Source organism: Taudactylus pleione, unplaced genomic scaffold, assembly GCF_031769625.1.
Source record: "Taudactylus pleione unplaced genomic scaffold, aTauple2 ptg000887l, whole genome shotgun sequence".
Lineage (NCBI taxonomy): Eukaryota > Metazoa > Chordata > Amphibia > Anura > Myobatrachidae > Taudactylus > Taudactylus pleione.
The window spans coordinates 1960852-1977126 of NW_028285288.1; the positions used below are offsets into that span (position 1 = coordinate 1960852).

The 16275-nt window shown below is 50.1% G+C and overlaps 1 protein-coding gene across 2 annotated transcripts in view; it reads left to right on the top strand.

Annotated features, from left to right (window-relative positions):
• The window catches only part of IFTAP (intraflagellar transport associated protein), a 62343-nt gene that overhangs the window by 12828 nt on the left and 33240 nt on the right, over positions 1-16275 (top strand). For both annotated transcript variants that reach the window (XM_088459032.1, XM_088459033.1), the window contains exon 2: positions 15005-15173. In XM_088459032.1, the coding sequence (XP_088315158.1) occupies positions 15005-15173 (169 nt within the window). The remainder of the gene's footprint in view (positions 1-15004; positions 15174-16275) is intronic.

Sequence of the window (16275 nt, forward strand, 5' to 3'; positions counted from 1 at the left end):
AGTTACCTTGTTATACAGAGACCCCACACCCCAACTACTGCCAGTTACCTTGTTATACAGAGACCCCACACCCCAACTACTGCCAGTTACCTTGTTGTACAGGGACCCCACACCCCAACTACTGCCAGTTACCTTGTTATACAGAGACCCCACACCCCAACTACTGCCAACCACCTTGTACAGAGAACCCACACCCCAACTACTGCCAGCCACCTTGTTGTACAGAGACCCCACACCCCAACTACTGCCGGCCACCTTGTTGTATTAGGACCCCACAGCCCAAGGTGAGAATGTTAGGAGCTGCCAGTAACAAAGCTGACATCTACCAGTCTCACTTACTTATACCGGCAGATAGGTTTCTGTACCACTACCAACAGTTTCTTGCCAAAACAGCATAGTAATTATCATTATTAATGTCGGTGATTAGTACGGTGTCACAGCACAAGCTAAGAGAATGTGTGGAAATGGAGCATACATAAATCAGGGATATGTACAGATGACAAAATAAATGCAGACATGGTCAGACATTTAGCCAGAACAGTTACGCCTAGAGCTTCCCCAATCCCCCCCCCCCCCCCCACACCACACAGCAGAATGAAGTAACCATCATCACCCCAGCGCTGGTCACAGACTATAAGTTCAGAGAAACATTCAGCAGAGCGTTGCACCTCGTCGGCTGTCCCGCTGCATTGCTAAAACTTTTCTGCTCCAGTTTCACTTATCTCTATCCAGTATACCCCATGGAATACATACACACTGCTGTACTGGCGTCATTGTGCTAGGTATGATCTGTAACATTGTCATAATACCAATGGGCTAGGTGTAGAAATCTCCTGGCACTGATTACCATTGTACTCCCCTGCAAAGATTACATCTTCCTTTCCACTATTCTGATAACCCAAAGCATCACATTAATGCTGCAGGCAGCTCGGTCCTCGCTAAGAACCTCACAGTTGTTCATTAAATTCCCAAAATAGCTTCTATACGGTACTGACAAGAGGCGCATTATGCCGGCTAATTTAATGTATTGCTTGCTAATTGCATGTTTGCACCATCTCTGCTCGTGGCCTGGAATAGCCGAGCACCAAGCAGACGGTAAACAGCAGAGCCGATGTTCATGTTTTGTGTGAAATGTTATGTGATGAATAATTTATGGGGCCCAATTTACTGTGTTAGTGAAATAAATGCTACCGTATAATGGAAAACCTGCAGAAAGGTCAGACAGGCTCTATGAAGGGTACATTCTCTCCTGCTCCTAATAAAACTAGCGATGTCGGTGTTTCACTACCGCAAAGGTAATTCTGTCTCGCTCCAGCCCTTCTGCAGCTATATTGGGAATCTTGCCTCTGTAGGTGGGATTTTCGGGAGCCGTCTCGGTGCCCCAGAGAGTAGACAGCCCTGGCTGTTCCCGTCCACTTGTCCATTGAAGTGAACTCGGCCAAAATGGCGTCATAGAGGCCCCCAACCGCTGGAAAGTGCCACAAATGGCATCATTTTGCAGCGGGGTGAGGTTGCGTTGCAATAAATCCCAGTGCTAAACCCTCCCTCCACCCATAGTTGCCCCTGGAATCTCCCCTCCAGGATCTCTCCGAAGAGAGGGCCTGATTCAGAGCCGGATGCAATTAGCGCTCGCTCGTCCTGAAAATAGGGGTGGCTATTCAAATGAACCATTCGCTGTTTGCGGTCTGTTCACGCCTCTAGGTCTGATCGAGCGTACAAAACTTGCGGTCGTTTTTTGGGAAACTACGCCCCCTGGCCGCTCGCATCCTACGTCATGTCCGCTATTTATTAGATTAATCGAGTACATCGACCAGGGTATGAACTGCTCGCTATTCTTGTGGTTGGTTTTTGCTACCACAATTTTGCGAGCAGTTCTGGCTTAAAAAAAACCCAGTGACGTGGTCAGTGACGCTGCTGTTTTAAATATGCACACCCATAAAACGCCCGTTTTGACCTTTAAGCACGCCTGCGTTCTGATCTCCACTCCCCGTTTTCAAGCACCTTCCCCTGTTACCACCCACATACGCCTAATTCTGTCACTCAAATTATCAGGCATTCGCTATTTAGCGAGCACATGAATTTCGGTCGCACTGACTGGTTCGCGCATGCGTATAACGATCCGTACGCATGTGCAGTTGGGCAAACATCGCTCGGAACGAACGAGCTGCCGCTTACGAGTGGCTCTGAATCAGGCCCAGAGTCCCAAAAATACATCAATGACACTTTAAAGGGGTGACTATTGCATTACTGGGGTCAAAACAAATCTGCGCAGCCTTCCTCGGGCTGATCTCGTGCATCCTGAAACTTTATTCCCGTTATATTTTTGTTCTGCAGAAACTAGCATTCCATAAATCAGATGTATAGCTGAAGCTGCAGTACCATCTACTCAGTACATTTTCTTAATCTTCTTCTTTTCCTCGTCTGCCACACAGAACCAGCAAATGAATTCCGTTCGCCAAATTTAAAAGGTGTCGGAGGAGGACAGGGTGACCCAGAGGACCATTCACAAGCCCCCCGGATTGGGCCTCCCACTCTCACACCCCTGGTCTTTGGATGGGACTGTGGATCTGATTCAGACACATGCTCGCTAGTTGCGTATGCAAATTTGGGAAGGCAGGCGATCGCACGGCAAGGCATTAACACGCCCACTGTGTCTTGGCGTGCGATCGTTCTGTGTATGCAGACGCCCGCCAGCCTGTCTTAAGATGCCCACTTGCGCTCGTCATCTCCAGGAAGTGTATGCAACCACCATCGAGTACCATCGAATGCGATCACAGCGCTTGTGGCTGACCATAGACTACCACAAGCACTGCGAGCACTTCAGTGTAAAATCCAGCCAGGTGACGTGTACTATGATGCTGTCTCTAAATTATGTACGCCTCTGAAACGGCGTTGAGACGCTCAGGCACGCCTGCGTTCGCACTTCCACTCCCCCATTTTCAATGGCCAGCCCCTGTCACCACCACAAGCGGCCTCTCCTGTCATTCCCTCTGCTGGGTTGTCTATGCGCAGCGAGTGAACGCTTCACAATCTCTCGCATTTGTTCACACTCTCGCACTGCGATGCGTATGCACACGCACAGTGCGAAAATCGGCTGGCTACGAGCGAACGCATCCTAGCGAGCGGGTCTGAATCGGGTCCTGTGAGAGGAACTGGAGGAGCCAGATTAAAATGGCTGCATATGGAAGCAGTAAGCTGCAGACTAGTTAGTCTATCTCGCTTCTTCCCTTCTGCAGCTAAACTGGAGATCAGGCGTTCTTTGGGGGGGATTTACGTGAAGTCGCTTGACAGCCCTCCTTGTTCCTAGCCTGTGACTAAATAGGGTACATACACTATGCATTTTAAGATCTCCTGAGCAAACATTTTAGTATACATATAGAATGGGATATAGTCATGTGACCGGTGTAATGATTAGCGTTACTGCCTCACAGCACTGAGGTCGTGGGTTCAATTCCCACCACGGCTCTAACTGTGCGGAGTTTGTATATTCTCCCTATGCTTGCGTGGGTTTCCTCCAGGTGCGCCGGTTTCCTCCCACATTCCAAAAATATACTGGTAGGTTAATTGGCTCCCAACAAAAAATTAACCCTAGTGTGTATGTATGTGTGTGAGCATGTGGTAGGGACTATTGGGCCTGATTCAGAGCCGGACGCTATTTGCGCTCGCTCGTTCAGAAAAAGGGGCCGGCTATTTAAATTGAGCGCTCGCTCTTTGCGGTCTGTTGACGCCTCTATGTCTGTGCGAGTGAACGAAACATGCGCTCGCTATTTTGTAAAGCCGCCCCCTGGCCGCTCGCATCCTACGTCATCTCCGCTATTTATTTGATTAATCGAGTACATCGAAAGGCGTCTGAACTGCTCGCAGTGCTTGTGGTTGGATTTTCCTACCGCAATCATGCGAACAGTTCAGGCTAAGAGACAACCAAGTGACGTGGTCGATGATGCAGCTTTGTTAATTATGCACACCCATAAAACGCCCGTTTTGACCTTTAAGCACGCCTGCGTTCGGATTTCCACTCCCCGTTTTCAAGCACCTTCCCCTGTTACCACCCACAAACGCCTCATCCTGTCACTCAAATTAGCAGGCATTCGCTATTTTGCGAGCGCTCGATTTCTGACCGCACTGGCTGGTTGGCGCATGCGGATTACGACCCATACGCATGCGCTGATGTGCGAATATCGCTCGGAGCGAACGAGCGGCCGCTTTCGAGCGGCTCTGATTCAGGCCCACTTGGGCAGGGACTGATGTGAATGGCCAAATATTTTCTGTAAAGCGCTGCGGAATATGTGTGCGCTATATAAATAACTGATAATAAATAATAAATAAATAAATGTGACCGGCGGCCGCAATAGAATGAATAGCGTGTTAAATCATTTGTGTTATGTTTGTCTCTTCTAATAGCAACAACAGTTAAAGTACAACTGGTGCCTGCACATCGCAGAAGCAGCCATTTTGTGGGCTGAACCAACATTCATGAGAATGCAGCCTATCGCGTAGTTAGCAGCAGGTGACATAACCTATCTTGAGGCACAGAGGGCCTGATTCAGAGACGGACGCTCTGACAGAGCGCTCGCTCTGAATCAGGGCCGGGCTTTTTTTTTTTTTTTGGAGCGGCCTCTTTGCCGCTCGCATAGCTGTGGGTGACCACCCACAGCAATTGCGAGTGGCCAGGATGGTGGTCGCGATGGTCTTCTTGCGACGAGACCCTTGTGGTAGGGTCTCGCTCATCGCAAGCCCCAGAGAGCTTTTGGCTCTAACAGAGCCCGACATCAGGCGGTCGGTTGCCGCATCCTGCAGTGTGTGCCTAACGTGAGATTGGGCGTAGCATCACTAGGTACACACATCGGCAAGTGTGTACCCAGCTTGTGTGTAAACGTCACTTCACGCCTTCTGCCCACAAAAGGAGTGCCAGCATTTTGGTTGGCCAGTGGGTGCACCATAACCTAAAGGAGATTTCCTCTTAGTAGTTACTGTCTCTTACGAACAGGTAGCTGGGTGCTCTGATCCTGACTTCTTTTTATCCTCCAAGAAATGGTTACTATAGAAGTGAAAGGTATTTTATGGAGTTTGCTTGGCTGAGTAATAGCAGGTCCCTCAGTGATCTAATAGCCGGAGGGAGAAAGTCACCTTTATTGCAAACACTACTTGATAGCTGACATTGCTCCTATCTGTGCTTAAAAGGAAATTTAAACTCAAGACTTCAAAACTGTAGCTCTATTACAGCTACATAATTTAACCACGGCGCAGCCGAAGCCCATAGCATGGATGGCTGCGGGTGTAGTTATACCCTTGGTTGTAATCCTAGTTTACTACCCTCAGAAGTCCAGTGTGGGGTAATGTCGGCTACTGAGCTAGGAGTACCTCTGCTGGCGGCTGGCAGTGATGCAGAGGAACAGCTACATGCAGCTAATGATTACCGGCTGCTTCCTCTGTTTATATGGTCAGAATTCTAGAATTAATTCCATAAATGAAGCAGACGTGACTTACCTGGATGTTGGTGCGCTGCTGCCTGTATTGTGCCCTCGCAGTATAGTATATTGTACGATCCGCTGCTGGTATAATACAGCCACAGTCTGCAGATGTGCCACTAACCCCAATGTGGGTAACAGGCTGTGACCGTTGTTCCTCCGGCTTACACTCACAAGCTGACTTAACCCTTCCTGCACCAGTTCTCACTAATTCAAAACTTTCTACCAGGAATTGTGCTTTTCCCTTCTTATCTGACCGTCCCTGAGTACCTACTATAAATAGATTGCAAGCTCTTGAGACAAAAATCTTCCTTTTCTTATGCTATCCCCAACTATTTTGTTACACGTACTGGAAAGCACCAGTATCACCCAAGACATCGGGGAAGATTTATCAATCGTCTAAAGAGAACAAGTAGAGGCTTTGCTTCTAGCAACCAATCAGATGCAAGTATAATTTTTCTTGCACACTATATATATAATGATAGCCATAACCTGATTGGTTACTATGGGTAACTTCACTTGTTCCTCTCCCACCATGGTGCTTTATAAATAGAACCTCATTCATATTGGAGCTGTGAATGTGCCCCTGTTTGCGGAGCGTATCCTGTGTGTTTTCACACTGTGCATGCTCCGGAGCCTAGTATACCAAGGTCATGATTCAGACCTGGACCCTAATGGGGAATCAGGGCCTGATTCAGAGCCGGACACTCTGACCAGAGCGCTCGCTCTGAATCAGGGCCCTCCTACATGAAAATGGAGCGGCCTCTTGGATGCTCGCATAGCTGTGGGTGACCACCCACAGCTATAGCGAGCGTCCATGATGATGGTCGCGATGGTCAAGACCATCGCGACCATCGGGCTTGCGACGGAGACCCTGAGGTAGGGTCTCGCTGCCGCAAGCCCTGGAGTGATTTTGGCTCTATCAGAGCCAAAATCACTCCCACTGACATCACTAGTGATGTCAGTGGGGCCGGCTTCAGACGGTAGGCGTTCCCATGGGAACGCCTCCGTCTGGCAGCCACGCCCCCGTCACGCCCACCAAAGGGGGCGTGCTGTCAATCAACATTGACAGCACGCCCCCTTTGGTGCGAGACCCGGAGCGACGGCTATCCCGTCGCTAGCCGGGTCTCGCGCATTCGCACGACGGAGCTCCCTCCGTCGTGCGCATGCGCAGTAGGGCACCATCGACCCACTTGCGAGCGTCCTGCGCTCGCGAGCGGGTCTGAATGACCCCCTCGGTCGCTAATGATCGATGCTTCGGTGACTGCCCCGCAGAGCTCATGTGCCACAGTGCTACTGCGCTCAGGTCGCAGTGTGGGAGAGGCCACAGCTTGACTGACAGGCTGCGGCCATTTGGGGGTGACGATGGGGAGGAGCTTCTAAAACGCAGGCGCGTCACTGGCATTTTAGAGGCGAGCCGATGCTAGCGACTGCATCTTTTCCAAAGCAGATTCACTAGCTTTGCTTGTGGTGGACTTTCTCAGTAACCTAAGGGTTACTCAGAATGTCTGAAGGTCCATCGATGTTCCCGATGGTGATCCGATACTACATCTTCAGACACATGCAGCGGATCTGAGAAGGCCCATGTGGGCGTCTCAATTCAAACGTCGATACCTGCATCATTTACATACCTTCTCCGATTCGCTGCTGTAGAAAAGGCGGGTGATGTACCGTAAGCGTTTCAGTCACCAGCCACAGCTTTTGCGAGCGGCCAGGTGATGGTCACTATCGGGCTTGCGACGAGACCCTTGCGGTAGGGTCTCGTTCCCGCAAGCCCGAGTGAGCTATCTGCTCTAATAGAGCAGGAAGCTCAGTACTGACATCACGAGTGATGTCAGTAGGGCCGCCCACAAACGGCAGGCGTTCCTTTAGGAACGCCCCCGTTTGTCCAGCCACCCCCCCTCCCCGCCTACAAAACAGGGCGAGCTGTCGTTCAACATCGACAGCCTCCATGTTTGTAGCGAACCCCGGAGCGAGTGAATTTCTCACTTGCTCCGGGGCTGGCGCACGCCGCGCGTGGGCAATGCCCCACCATCGACCCGCTTACGAGCTCATAGCGCTTGCGAGCGGGTCTGAATCAGACCCACAGTCTCCACTCACATAGGCAAAGTTCAATAGAGGATATGATGGAATTGCAGGTTGGGCAGCTTTGGCTGGATGTACATAGCAGAGAGTCCATGTCCTAATAATCAGTAAAATACTGGCAAAAAAAAGAGAACATCAATTTAGGGTATAAAGATAAAATATTCAAAAACCAACAATTTACTTAAGATGTATCAAGTGGTTTGGTAGATAAAAAAAGCAAGATGGAAAATGAATTAGTCATGCACTCGGAATAATATAAATCAAGTGATCCAGTCGCAGTCATCAATATGGTCACTGGGGACCCTAACAACGTGAATGAAGGTGCCCACACACATAGCGATGTGCTCACGATCCGACATCGTGCACGATTTCCCTTGAAAACTCCTCCCCGGCAGCTCTGCACACGATCTGGTGTTTGCGGTGTCCAATCTTCAAACGATCTCTCCTGCATCCAGACTGTTTCCAGTGCGTTGTGTCCCAGATTGTCAGATCTGCCCTACAGCACAGCAGATGTGACGATGCGATGTGCGACCAGCAGGGACGCGCATCGCATGGTGATCGTAAGTGGGGACTCATGATTTTCTCACGATTTTGCCATATATTAGATGGTCTCTCATTCCGATGCGTCAGAATCGGCCAGATTGTGTAAAATATCGCTATGTGTGTGGGCACCAAGTCCAGATTATTATTCGGTACTATAGTCAGTATTATCTGCAGGTACAGTATATATCTCAGTTAACCGGCACCTGTGAAGATGATATTAAGGTGCATTTGAATACAAACAGTCCCGGTTTAATGACCAGACAGTGGATGAATATTTTCTGTTTATGGTAAAGCCGGTCCGCACAGAGGGGGTCATTCAGACCCGCTCGCGAGCGCAGGACGCTCACAAGCGGGTCGCTGTTGCCCCACTGCGCATGCGCACGACGGAGGGAGCTCCGTCGTGTGCATGCCCGAGACCCGGATAGCGACGGGCTCTCCGTCGCTCCGGGTCTCGCACCAAAGGGGGCGTGCTATCGATGGTGAGTGTCAGCATGCCCCCTTTGGTGGGTGTGCCGGGGGCGTGGCTGCCAGACGGAGGCGTTCCCATGGGAACACCTACCACCTACCGTCTGGGTCCGGCCCCACTGACATCACAAGTGATGTCAGTGGGAGTGATTTTGGCTCTGATAGAGCCAAAATCACTCCAGGGCTTGCGGCAGCGAGACCCTACCGCAGGGTCTCCGTCGCAAGCCCGATGGTCTTGACCATCGCGACCATCATCATGGACGCTCGCTATAGCTGTGGGTGGTAACCCACAGCTATGCAAGCGTCCATGAGGCCGCTCTAAGTTGAGGGAGGAGGGCCCTGATTCAGAGCGAGCGCTCTGGTCAGAGCGTTCGGCTCTGAATCAGGCCCAGACTTCGATTAGCAAGGCTTCTTGCAGATGGTATTCGGTCGATAGTGTCGGTCGGCTGTAGTGATACCTAACAAATACAGCTGGTTCGGCTACAAATAGGGAATTCCCCAGAGAGTTTAATAAAGTGCTGAAAGTCCAATAATTATTGGACCAGCTTTACCATCAAACAGCCCCTCTCAGCGCGCCTGGGACCTCATTCAGACAGGGTTGTCTTAACAGCAGTGCGGGCCCTGGGCAAAGCAATGTACTGGGGCCCCTACCCACCCATTCACGGGAAAAAAATGTAAATGGTCAATAAAATTAAACCCTCCTGCATGCCCATCAGACCTGCCACACATGCAGAGAGACTCTGGGCCTGATTCAGAGCTGGACGCTCTTTCAGAGCGCTCGCTCTGAATCAGTGCCCGCCTATTGTATTTTTAAAGCGGCGCTCCTGGCCGCTCGCATAGCTGTGGGTGACCATCGGTCTTGCGACGAGACCCTTGTGGTAGGGTCTCGTTGCCGCAAGTCCCAGTGGACTTCTTGGTCTTACAGAGCAAGAAGTCCACCCACTGACATCACTTGTGATGTCAGTGGGGCCGGCCCTAGACGGCAGGCGTTCCCATGGGAACGCCTCCGTCTGGGCAGCCACGCCCACCAAAGGGCGCGTGCTGTCACTCAACATCGACAGCACACCCCCTTTGTAGCGAGACCCATGCGCACTGGGCCAACATCGACCCGCTTGCGAGAGCTCGCGAGCGGGTCTGAATCAGGCCCTCTGTCTGACTTGTCTGAAGCCAGCGGATGAAGTAAAACTGGGACTGAGGTGAGTACTTGTCACCGGGGGGATGGGATGGGGGAGGTTAGATCAGAATGCAGTGCTCTGATGGCCGGCTTACAGAAATATCGAAATTTACCAACTGCCCACGGCTGCAGGGCGGTGGGTTGGTGGGCCCCTACAAGCTTCGGGCCCTTGGGGGAGGGGGGAGGTTAGATCAGAATACCCTTCTGCCCTTAGGCAACTACCCAACAAGCCCAATGAAAGAGATGGCCCTGCATTCAGACCCGCTTGCAAGCGGGTCGATGGTGGAGCACTGCGCAAGCCCCGTAGCGAATGAGAAATTCACTCGCTCCGGGGCTCGCTACAAACGGGACGGCTGTTGATGTTGATCGACAACTCGCCCCGTTTTGTAGGCGGGGAGAGGGGGTGGCTGGTGGGCGGCCCTACTGACATCACTCACGATGTCAGTAATGAGCTTCCTGCACTATTTGAGCAGGAAGCTCACTGGGGCTTGCGGAAGACGAGACCCTACCACAAGGGTCTCGTCGCAATCCCGATAATCGCGACCATCACCTGGCCGCCCGCAAAAGCTGTGGGTGGTCACCCACAGCTTAGCGAGTTGCCAGGAGGCCGGGTAAAAAAAAAAAAAAGCGTCTAACCTGATTCAGAGCGAGCGCTCGCTTTTTGCGAGACGCCTTTGAATGAGGGCCCTGGTCCCATGAGACTCTACTAGTGCTGGGCGTCTTGTTTGCTTCATTTTTTCCCCAAAAATGCGTCTAAGGGCCGTATTCAATTAGGTGCGAAAAGTCCCGTACTTTTCGCATGCTGGACTCTTGGCCGACATCGCTGGTTTTCAGTGCGAAAAAGGATCGCGCGCGTTCCCTCTCATCCCCATATTCAATTACAAATCAGCGAAAGCGGCACCCGACGAAACTGTAACATGCGAAAAGTGCTGTCAGATTTGGGGAAATCAGCCTGACACCCCCCAAAAGATGCACTGACATTGAGGATCACTATAAATACCCCCGAATAGCCCTGCTGAAGGTATTTGGGGTACTTAAATGCTCTGAGTAGCTGCTATTTAGCATCTTTGCAGAAGTGGTGAAGAATAGCATTTAGCAGTTTTTTTGGTGAAAATAAATAGTCCCAGCAAAACTGGGGTACTTGAAAATGGGGGGCAGCATATTTGAAAGTTGCTAAAGTGAATTTTAAAAAAAAAAAAACGTAAAAAATCCACCTGCCGCACACCTGGGGCACACTTGGGGACCCCCTGGAGTCTATTTCGCTACTTTTTAAGTTTGTCCCCCAACTTTGTATTTTTTCGACCCCAAAATGAAAGTACTTTTTTGGAGTGATCTAAAGTATTTTTTAAACTTTTCTTGGCGCAGTTTACCTTAGGGGGATTGTCCCAAGGGTGCAGGATTTTTTTTCCGAGGTTTACACCCCAAAACCCCAATTCTGCACTTTTTTGGACACCTATTCATAGGCAAAACTTTTTCGCTGGTTCTATTGCATTGAGTTTCCGCAATGGCGAAAAGTCTCCGTAATTGAATACGGATTAAACTTTTCACATGGCGAAATTACGTCACTTGCGATACTTTATCGCAGAAAATGGCTTTTCCCACTTAGTTCAGGGCCTAATTCAGACCCGCTCGCGAGTGCTGAGCGCTCGCAAGCGGGTCGATGTTGGCCCAGTATGCATGCGCACAACGGAGGCGGATCCGTCGTGCGCATGCGCGAGACCCGGATAGCGACGGGCAAGCCGTCGCTATGGGTCTCGCTACAAAGGGGGCATGCTGTCGATGTTGAGTGACAGCACGCCCCCTTTGGTGGGCGTGCCGGGGGCATGGCTGGCCAGACGGAGGCGTTCCCATGGGAACGCCTACCGTCTGGGGCCGGCCCCACTGACATCACAAGTGATGTCAGTGGGAGTGCTTTCGGCTCTGATAGAGCTAAAAGCTCTACAGGGCTTGCGGTAACGAGACCCTACCACAAGGGTCTCATCGCAACCATCTTCCTGGCCGCTCGCTATAACTGTGGGTGGTCACCCACAGCTATACGAGCGGCCAGGAGGCCGCTCTAAAAAAAAAAAAGTTCAGAAGGCTGTCCCTGATTCAGAGCGAGCGCTCTGTCAGAGCGTCCGGCTCTGAATCAGGGCCTCCATACGGCCCTAAGTCGCAATGCGACATGACTAGGACGCAACAGCAGACACTTGTATCTCTCAGTGCGTCTTCATCTGCGCCTTTGTACGTATTTAAAACTAGTCCCTGTGCAGGTAAAGTGGCAGCCCTTCGACTGTAGTACACTGCGAGTGGTGTTCTGCTGCGTCTGCGATGCAAATTGAAAATTCGATACGGAGTGGCTCAGTCGCGCCAGGTATCTCACGCTGTATGGCGTATTGAGGCTAGGTATATTAGGGCACATCTGTACACATGCTAAATACTTAGTATGTAGTAAATTGTCGACATTTACACTGTCGACATTCTTAATGTCGACATCATATGTCCCCATTAATATATATTTTAAAGATTATGGCCCTCATTCAGAGCCGTTCGCTATTTGCGTTCGTTCGTTCAAAAACAAGGGGTGGCTATTCAAATGATCCGTTCGCACATTGCAGTCTGTTCACACCTCTAAGTCTGAACGAGCGAGCAAAACATACGCTCGTTTATTTGATAAAAACGCCCCCTGGCCGCTCGCATCCTACGTCATGTCCGCTATTTATTAGATTAATCGAGTACATCGTACAGCGTATGAACTGCTCGCTATTCTTGTGGTTGGTTTTTTCAACCGCTATTTTGCGAGCAGTTCTGAGTTAAAAACAACCAAGTGACGTGGTCAATGACGCTGCTGGATTAATTATGCACTCCCTTAAAACGCCCGTTTTGACCTTTAAGCACGCCTGCGTTCTGATCTCCCCTCCCCGTTTTCAAGCACCTTCCCCTGTTACCACCCACATACGCCTCATTCTGTCACTCAAAATAGCAGGCATTCGCTATATTGCGTACAAACGATTTTCAGCCGCACTGACTGGTTCGCGCATGCGTACTAAAAACCGTACGCATGCGCAGATGTGCGAACATCGCTCGGAACGAGCGTACTGCCGCTAGCGAGTGGCTCTGAATGAGGGCCTATGTTTCATAATGCTGGAAATCATTTCATTGTTTATCTCGGACTTTCCACACTGTTACTGACAAAGTGCTGCATAATATTTGTGTGCGCCGTGTAGCCACAGACAAGTGTAACCGCCGTAATCTGAAACCTGGAAAACAAGAGAAGAAAAGCTTATTTCCTTAGGAAACCACAATTTGCATATAAACCACCGAGGTAGTGTGGTTACAGCAGTCTGTGTGCCCCTTGGGACGGCCGGCTGTGCTCTGCTCCCAGCCAGCCCTGACTAGGGGACGGTAAGGAGCAAGCGCCGATTCTTTGCGGTTATAAGGATATTTTGCCAAGTCTGCCTAAAATTGGGGAGCATATATCCTATTTTAAACATTTATATGTCATGGGGCTTATTTTACGAACTAAATAGAAAGTTCCTCGATCATTAAAGAATGGAAGAAAAAGTTTTCAGATACAGAGGGGGTCATTCAGACCCGGTCGTTAGCACCAATGCGCTTGGACCGGGTCGATGGCCCCCCACAGAGCATGTGCACGACGGCGCCGGCGTGCACATGCGTGAAACCCGCTACGACCGACAGCGCCGGTCGTAGCGGGTCTCGATCCAAAGGGGGCGAGCTTTCGATGTTGATTGACAGCTCGCCCCGTTTGGAAGGCGGGCCGGGGGGGTGGCAGCCCAAATGGGGGCGTTCCCATGGGAACGCCTACCGTTTGGGGGCGGCCCCACTGACATCACTAGCTCTCCGGGGCTTACGACAAGGGGGACCCTACCCTAGGGTCTCGTCGTAAGCCCCGATGGTCGCGATGGTCTTGACCATCACCTTAGGCGGTCGTAAGGCTGTGGGTGTTAACCCACAACCTTACCACCGCAAAGGAGGACGTCTTGAAAATTCAAGAGGTCCTCCCCTCATTCAGACCGACTGCACGCTCTGTGCGACCGGCTCTGAATGAGGTCCAGAGTTTCTTTGGGGATTGGTTTTCAGTTGATGTGCAAGTTGTACGGTTTACGGGCCTGAACCACTGCAGATCGCAATCCTGTGCTAGCAAGCCAAACCACTGCGATCGCAATGCAAACTCAGTGCTACATAAGGACGCCCACTCTACCATACGCACATCCGTAATACTTAGCAGAATAGTGAAACCATCGGTACAATCGAGTACCTTCTTACTCAGAAATTGCTAACAGCCACACATGCTATGAGACCGTAGGCTGTCGCAGTGGATAATTTATGCATGCCCCTGTAACGGCGTTGAAACGCACTGGCACGCCTGCATTCGCGCAACCACCCACAAACGGCACTTCCTGTCCATCACTCTGTGATGGGTTTGCGTAGCCTCTGCGACCGACGTCCCGATATACGGATGCGAAGAGCGCAACAATTGGCCTATTGCGTGCATATTAGCAACTACGTTCATTGCTGAATCAGGCCCTTTAGGGCGTCATTGGAATGCGTTCATACTTGCCGACGCTCCCAGAGAGGCTCACGATATCGTGTGTAGTCTCTCAAGCTCCCGAGGCGCAATGAGATATGGCGGGCATTGCCCTGCGCCACACTAAAAGTCCCATGGTGCGGTGGTGCGCTTTGTGTCATCGCACTGCAGACATTTGTGTCATTGTGTCGCAGTGGGTGGAGCATGATAATGCAACTCATTTCATTAAGCACCACCTCACCTGAGGTCATGGCGTTCCCCCTTTACAGCCTACTTTGATTTTAATTGTCTGTGATGTAGAACGTGTAGAGTAAGGGTTAGGAATTTTTCTAGTACAGATAAAAAGTTGCAAGCACGCGGCTGGTCGCTGCTATGGCCAGCGCCACTCTCTCCTTTTGCGCCGTTTTTCGTAAATGGGTCATTTCATGTGAGGTGGACCACGGGTACCCACCTCACCATCTCCGATGTTGATAAAAGTTTACATGAAGGTTGGCATACATGTCAGACTAACTTTGGGAAAAATGTGGTTCACAATATGCAATAGTAGCAAAACTATGGCCCTCATAGTGGGGGTGGGTGCAACTGTTACCGAATCGGCAGCGCAATGTCAGCAGATGGGGTCGAGTCTCAGCATTGGACCACTCGACATGGAACGATCAGTTACGTCACAATGTTTGTTTGTGTTTCGGCGATTGTGTTACAAAGAGTTTTTTGTTTTTCTAAATAAAATCTCTTCTTCAGGGAGGAGCCAGCACCATGCCGAGGTCTCCCGGTGACTCTCCCGGTGACTCTCCCGGTGACTCTCCCGGTGAGGCAGAAGAGATGGCCAGCAGCGTTTTACATCGCTTTGTCAGTATCCCAGAGCAGACCTATGAGGAATTCCTTACAGTGTTCACCGGTATTCCACACGGTAAGACTGGTTATCGTATGGCTTCCTATGGCCGGTGGTACATTACTGTATACCATAGGAGCTTTCATCTCCCGCCGTGCGCAGTTATTATTATTATCGTGATCAGCTTTTTGTTATATGGTGCCACAAGGTGTCTGCAGAGCTGTACACAAATCAAACCAGTGTTTCTCAAACCTGGTCTTCATGGAACCCTAACAGCGCATGTTTTCCAGATCATCTAGCTAGAACACAGGTGTGTTAATAGACAAACACAATAGATCTGCAGGTGATGGTAATTATTTCTCAAGCTACCTTGAAAACACGCGCTGTCAGGGTTCCCATGAGGGCCTGATTCAGATTCATGTTCCTCCATAGTGGAGGCAGCCATTTTGGGACTTGAGTAATATTTCTGAAAATACAATACCTCAAGCCACTTGGAACTAGTGCCTCATGAATATTAGTCAGACGCCATGAATATTAGTCAGACGCCATGAATATTAGTCAGGCGCCAATGCATAATAGTCAAGTGCCATGCACCATGAATATTAGTCAGACGCCATGAATATTAGTCAGGCGCTATGAATATTAGTCAGACGCCATCAATGAATATTAGTCAGGCGCCATGAATATTAGTCAGGCGCTATGAATATTAGTCAGACGCCATCAATGAATATTAGTCAGGCGCCATGAATATTAGTCAGACACCATGAATATTAGTCAGGCACCACGAATATTAGTCAGAAACCATGAATATTAGTCAGGCGCCATGAATATTAGTCAGACGCCATGAATATTAGTCAGGCGCCAATGCATAATAGTCAAGTGCCATGCACCATGAATATTAGTCAGACGCCATGAATATTAGTCAGGCGCTATGAATATTAGTCAGACGCCATCAATTAATATTAGTCAGGCGCCATGAATATTAGTCAGGCGCTATGAATATTAGTCAGACGCCATCAATGAATATTAGTCAGACACCATGATTATTAGTCAGACACCATGAATATTAGTCAAGCGCCATGAATATTAGTCAGGCGCCATGAATATTAGTCAAGCGCCATGCGCCATGAATATTAGTCAGGCGCCATGAATATTAGTCAAGCGCCATGCGCCATGAATA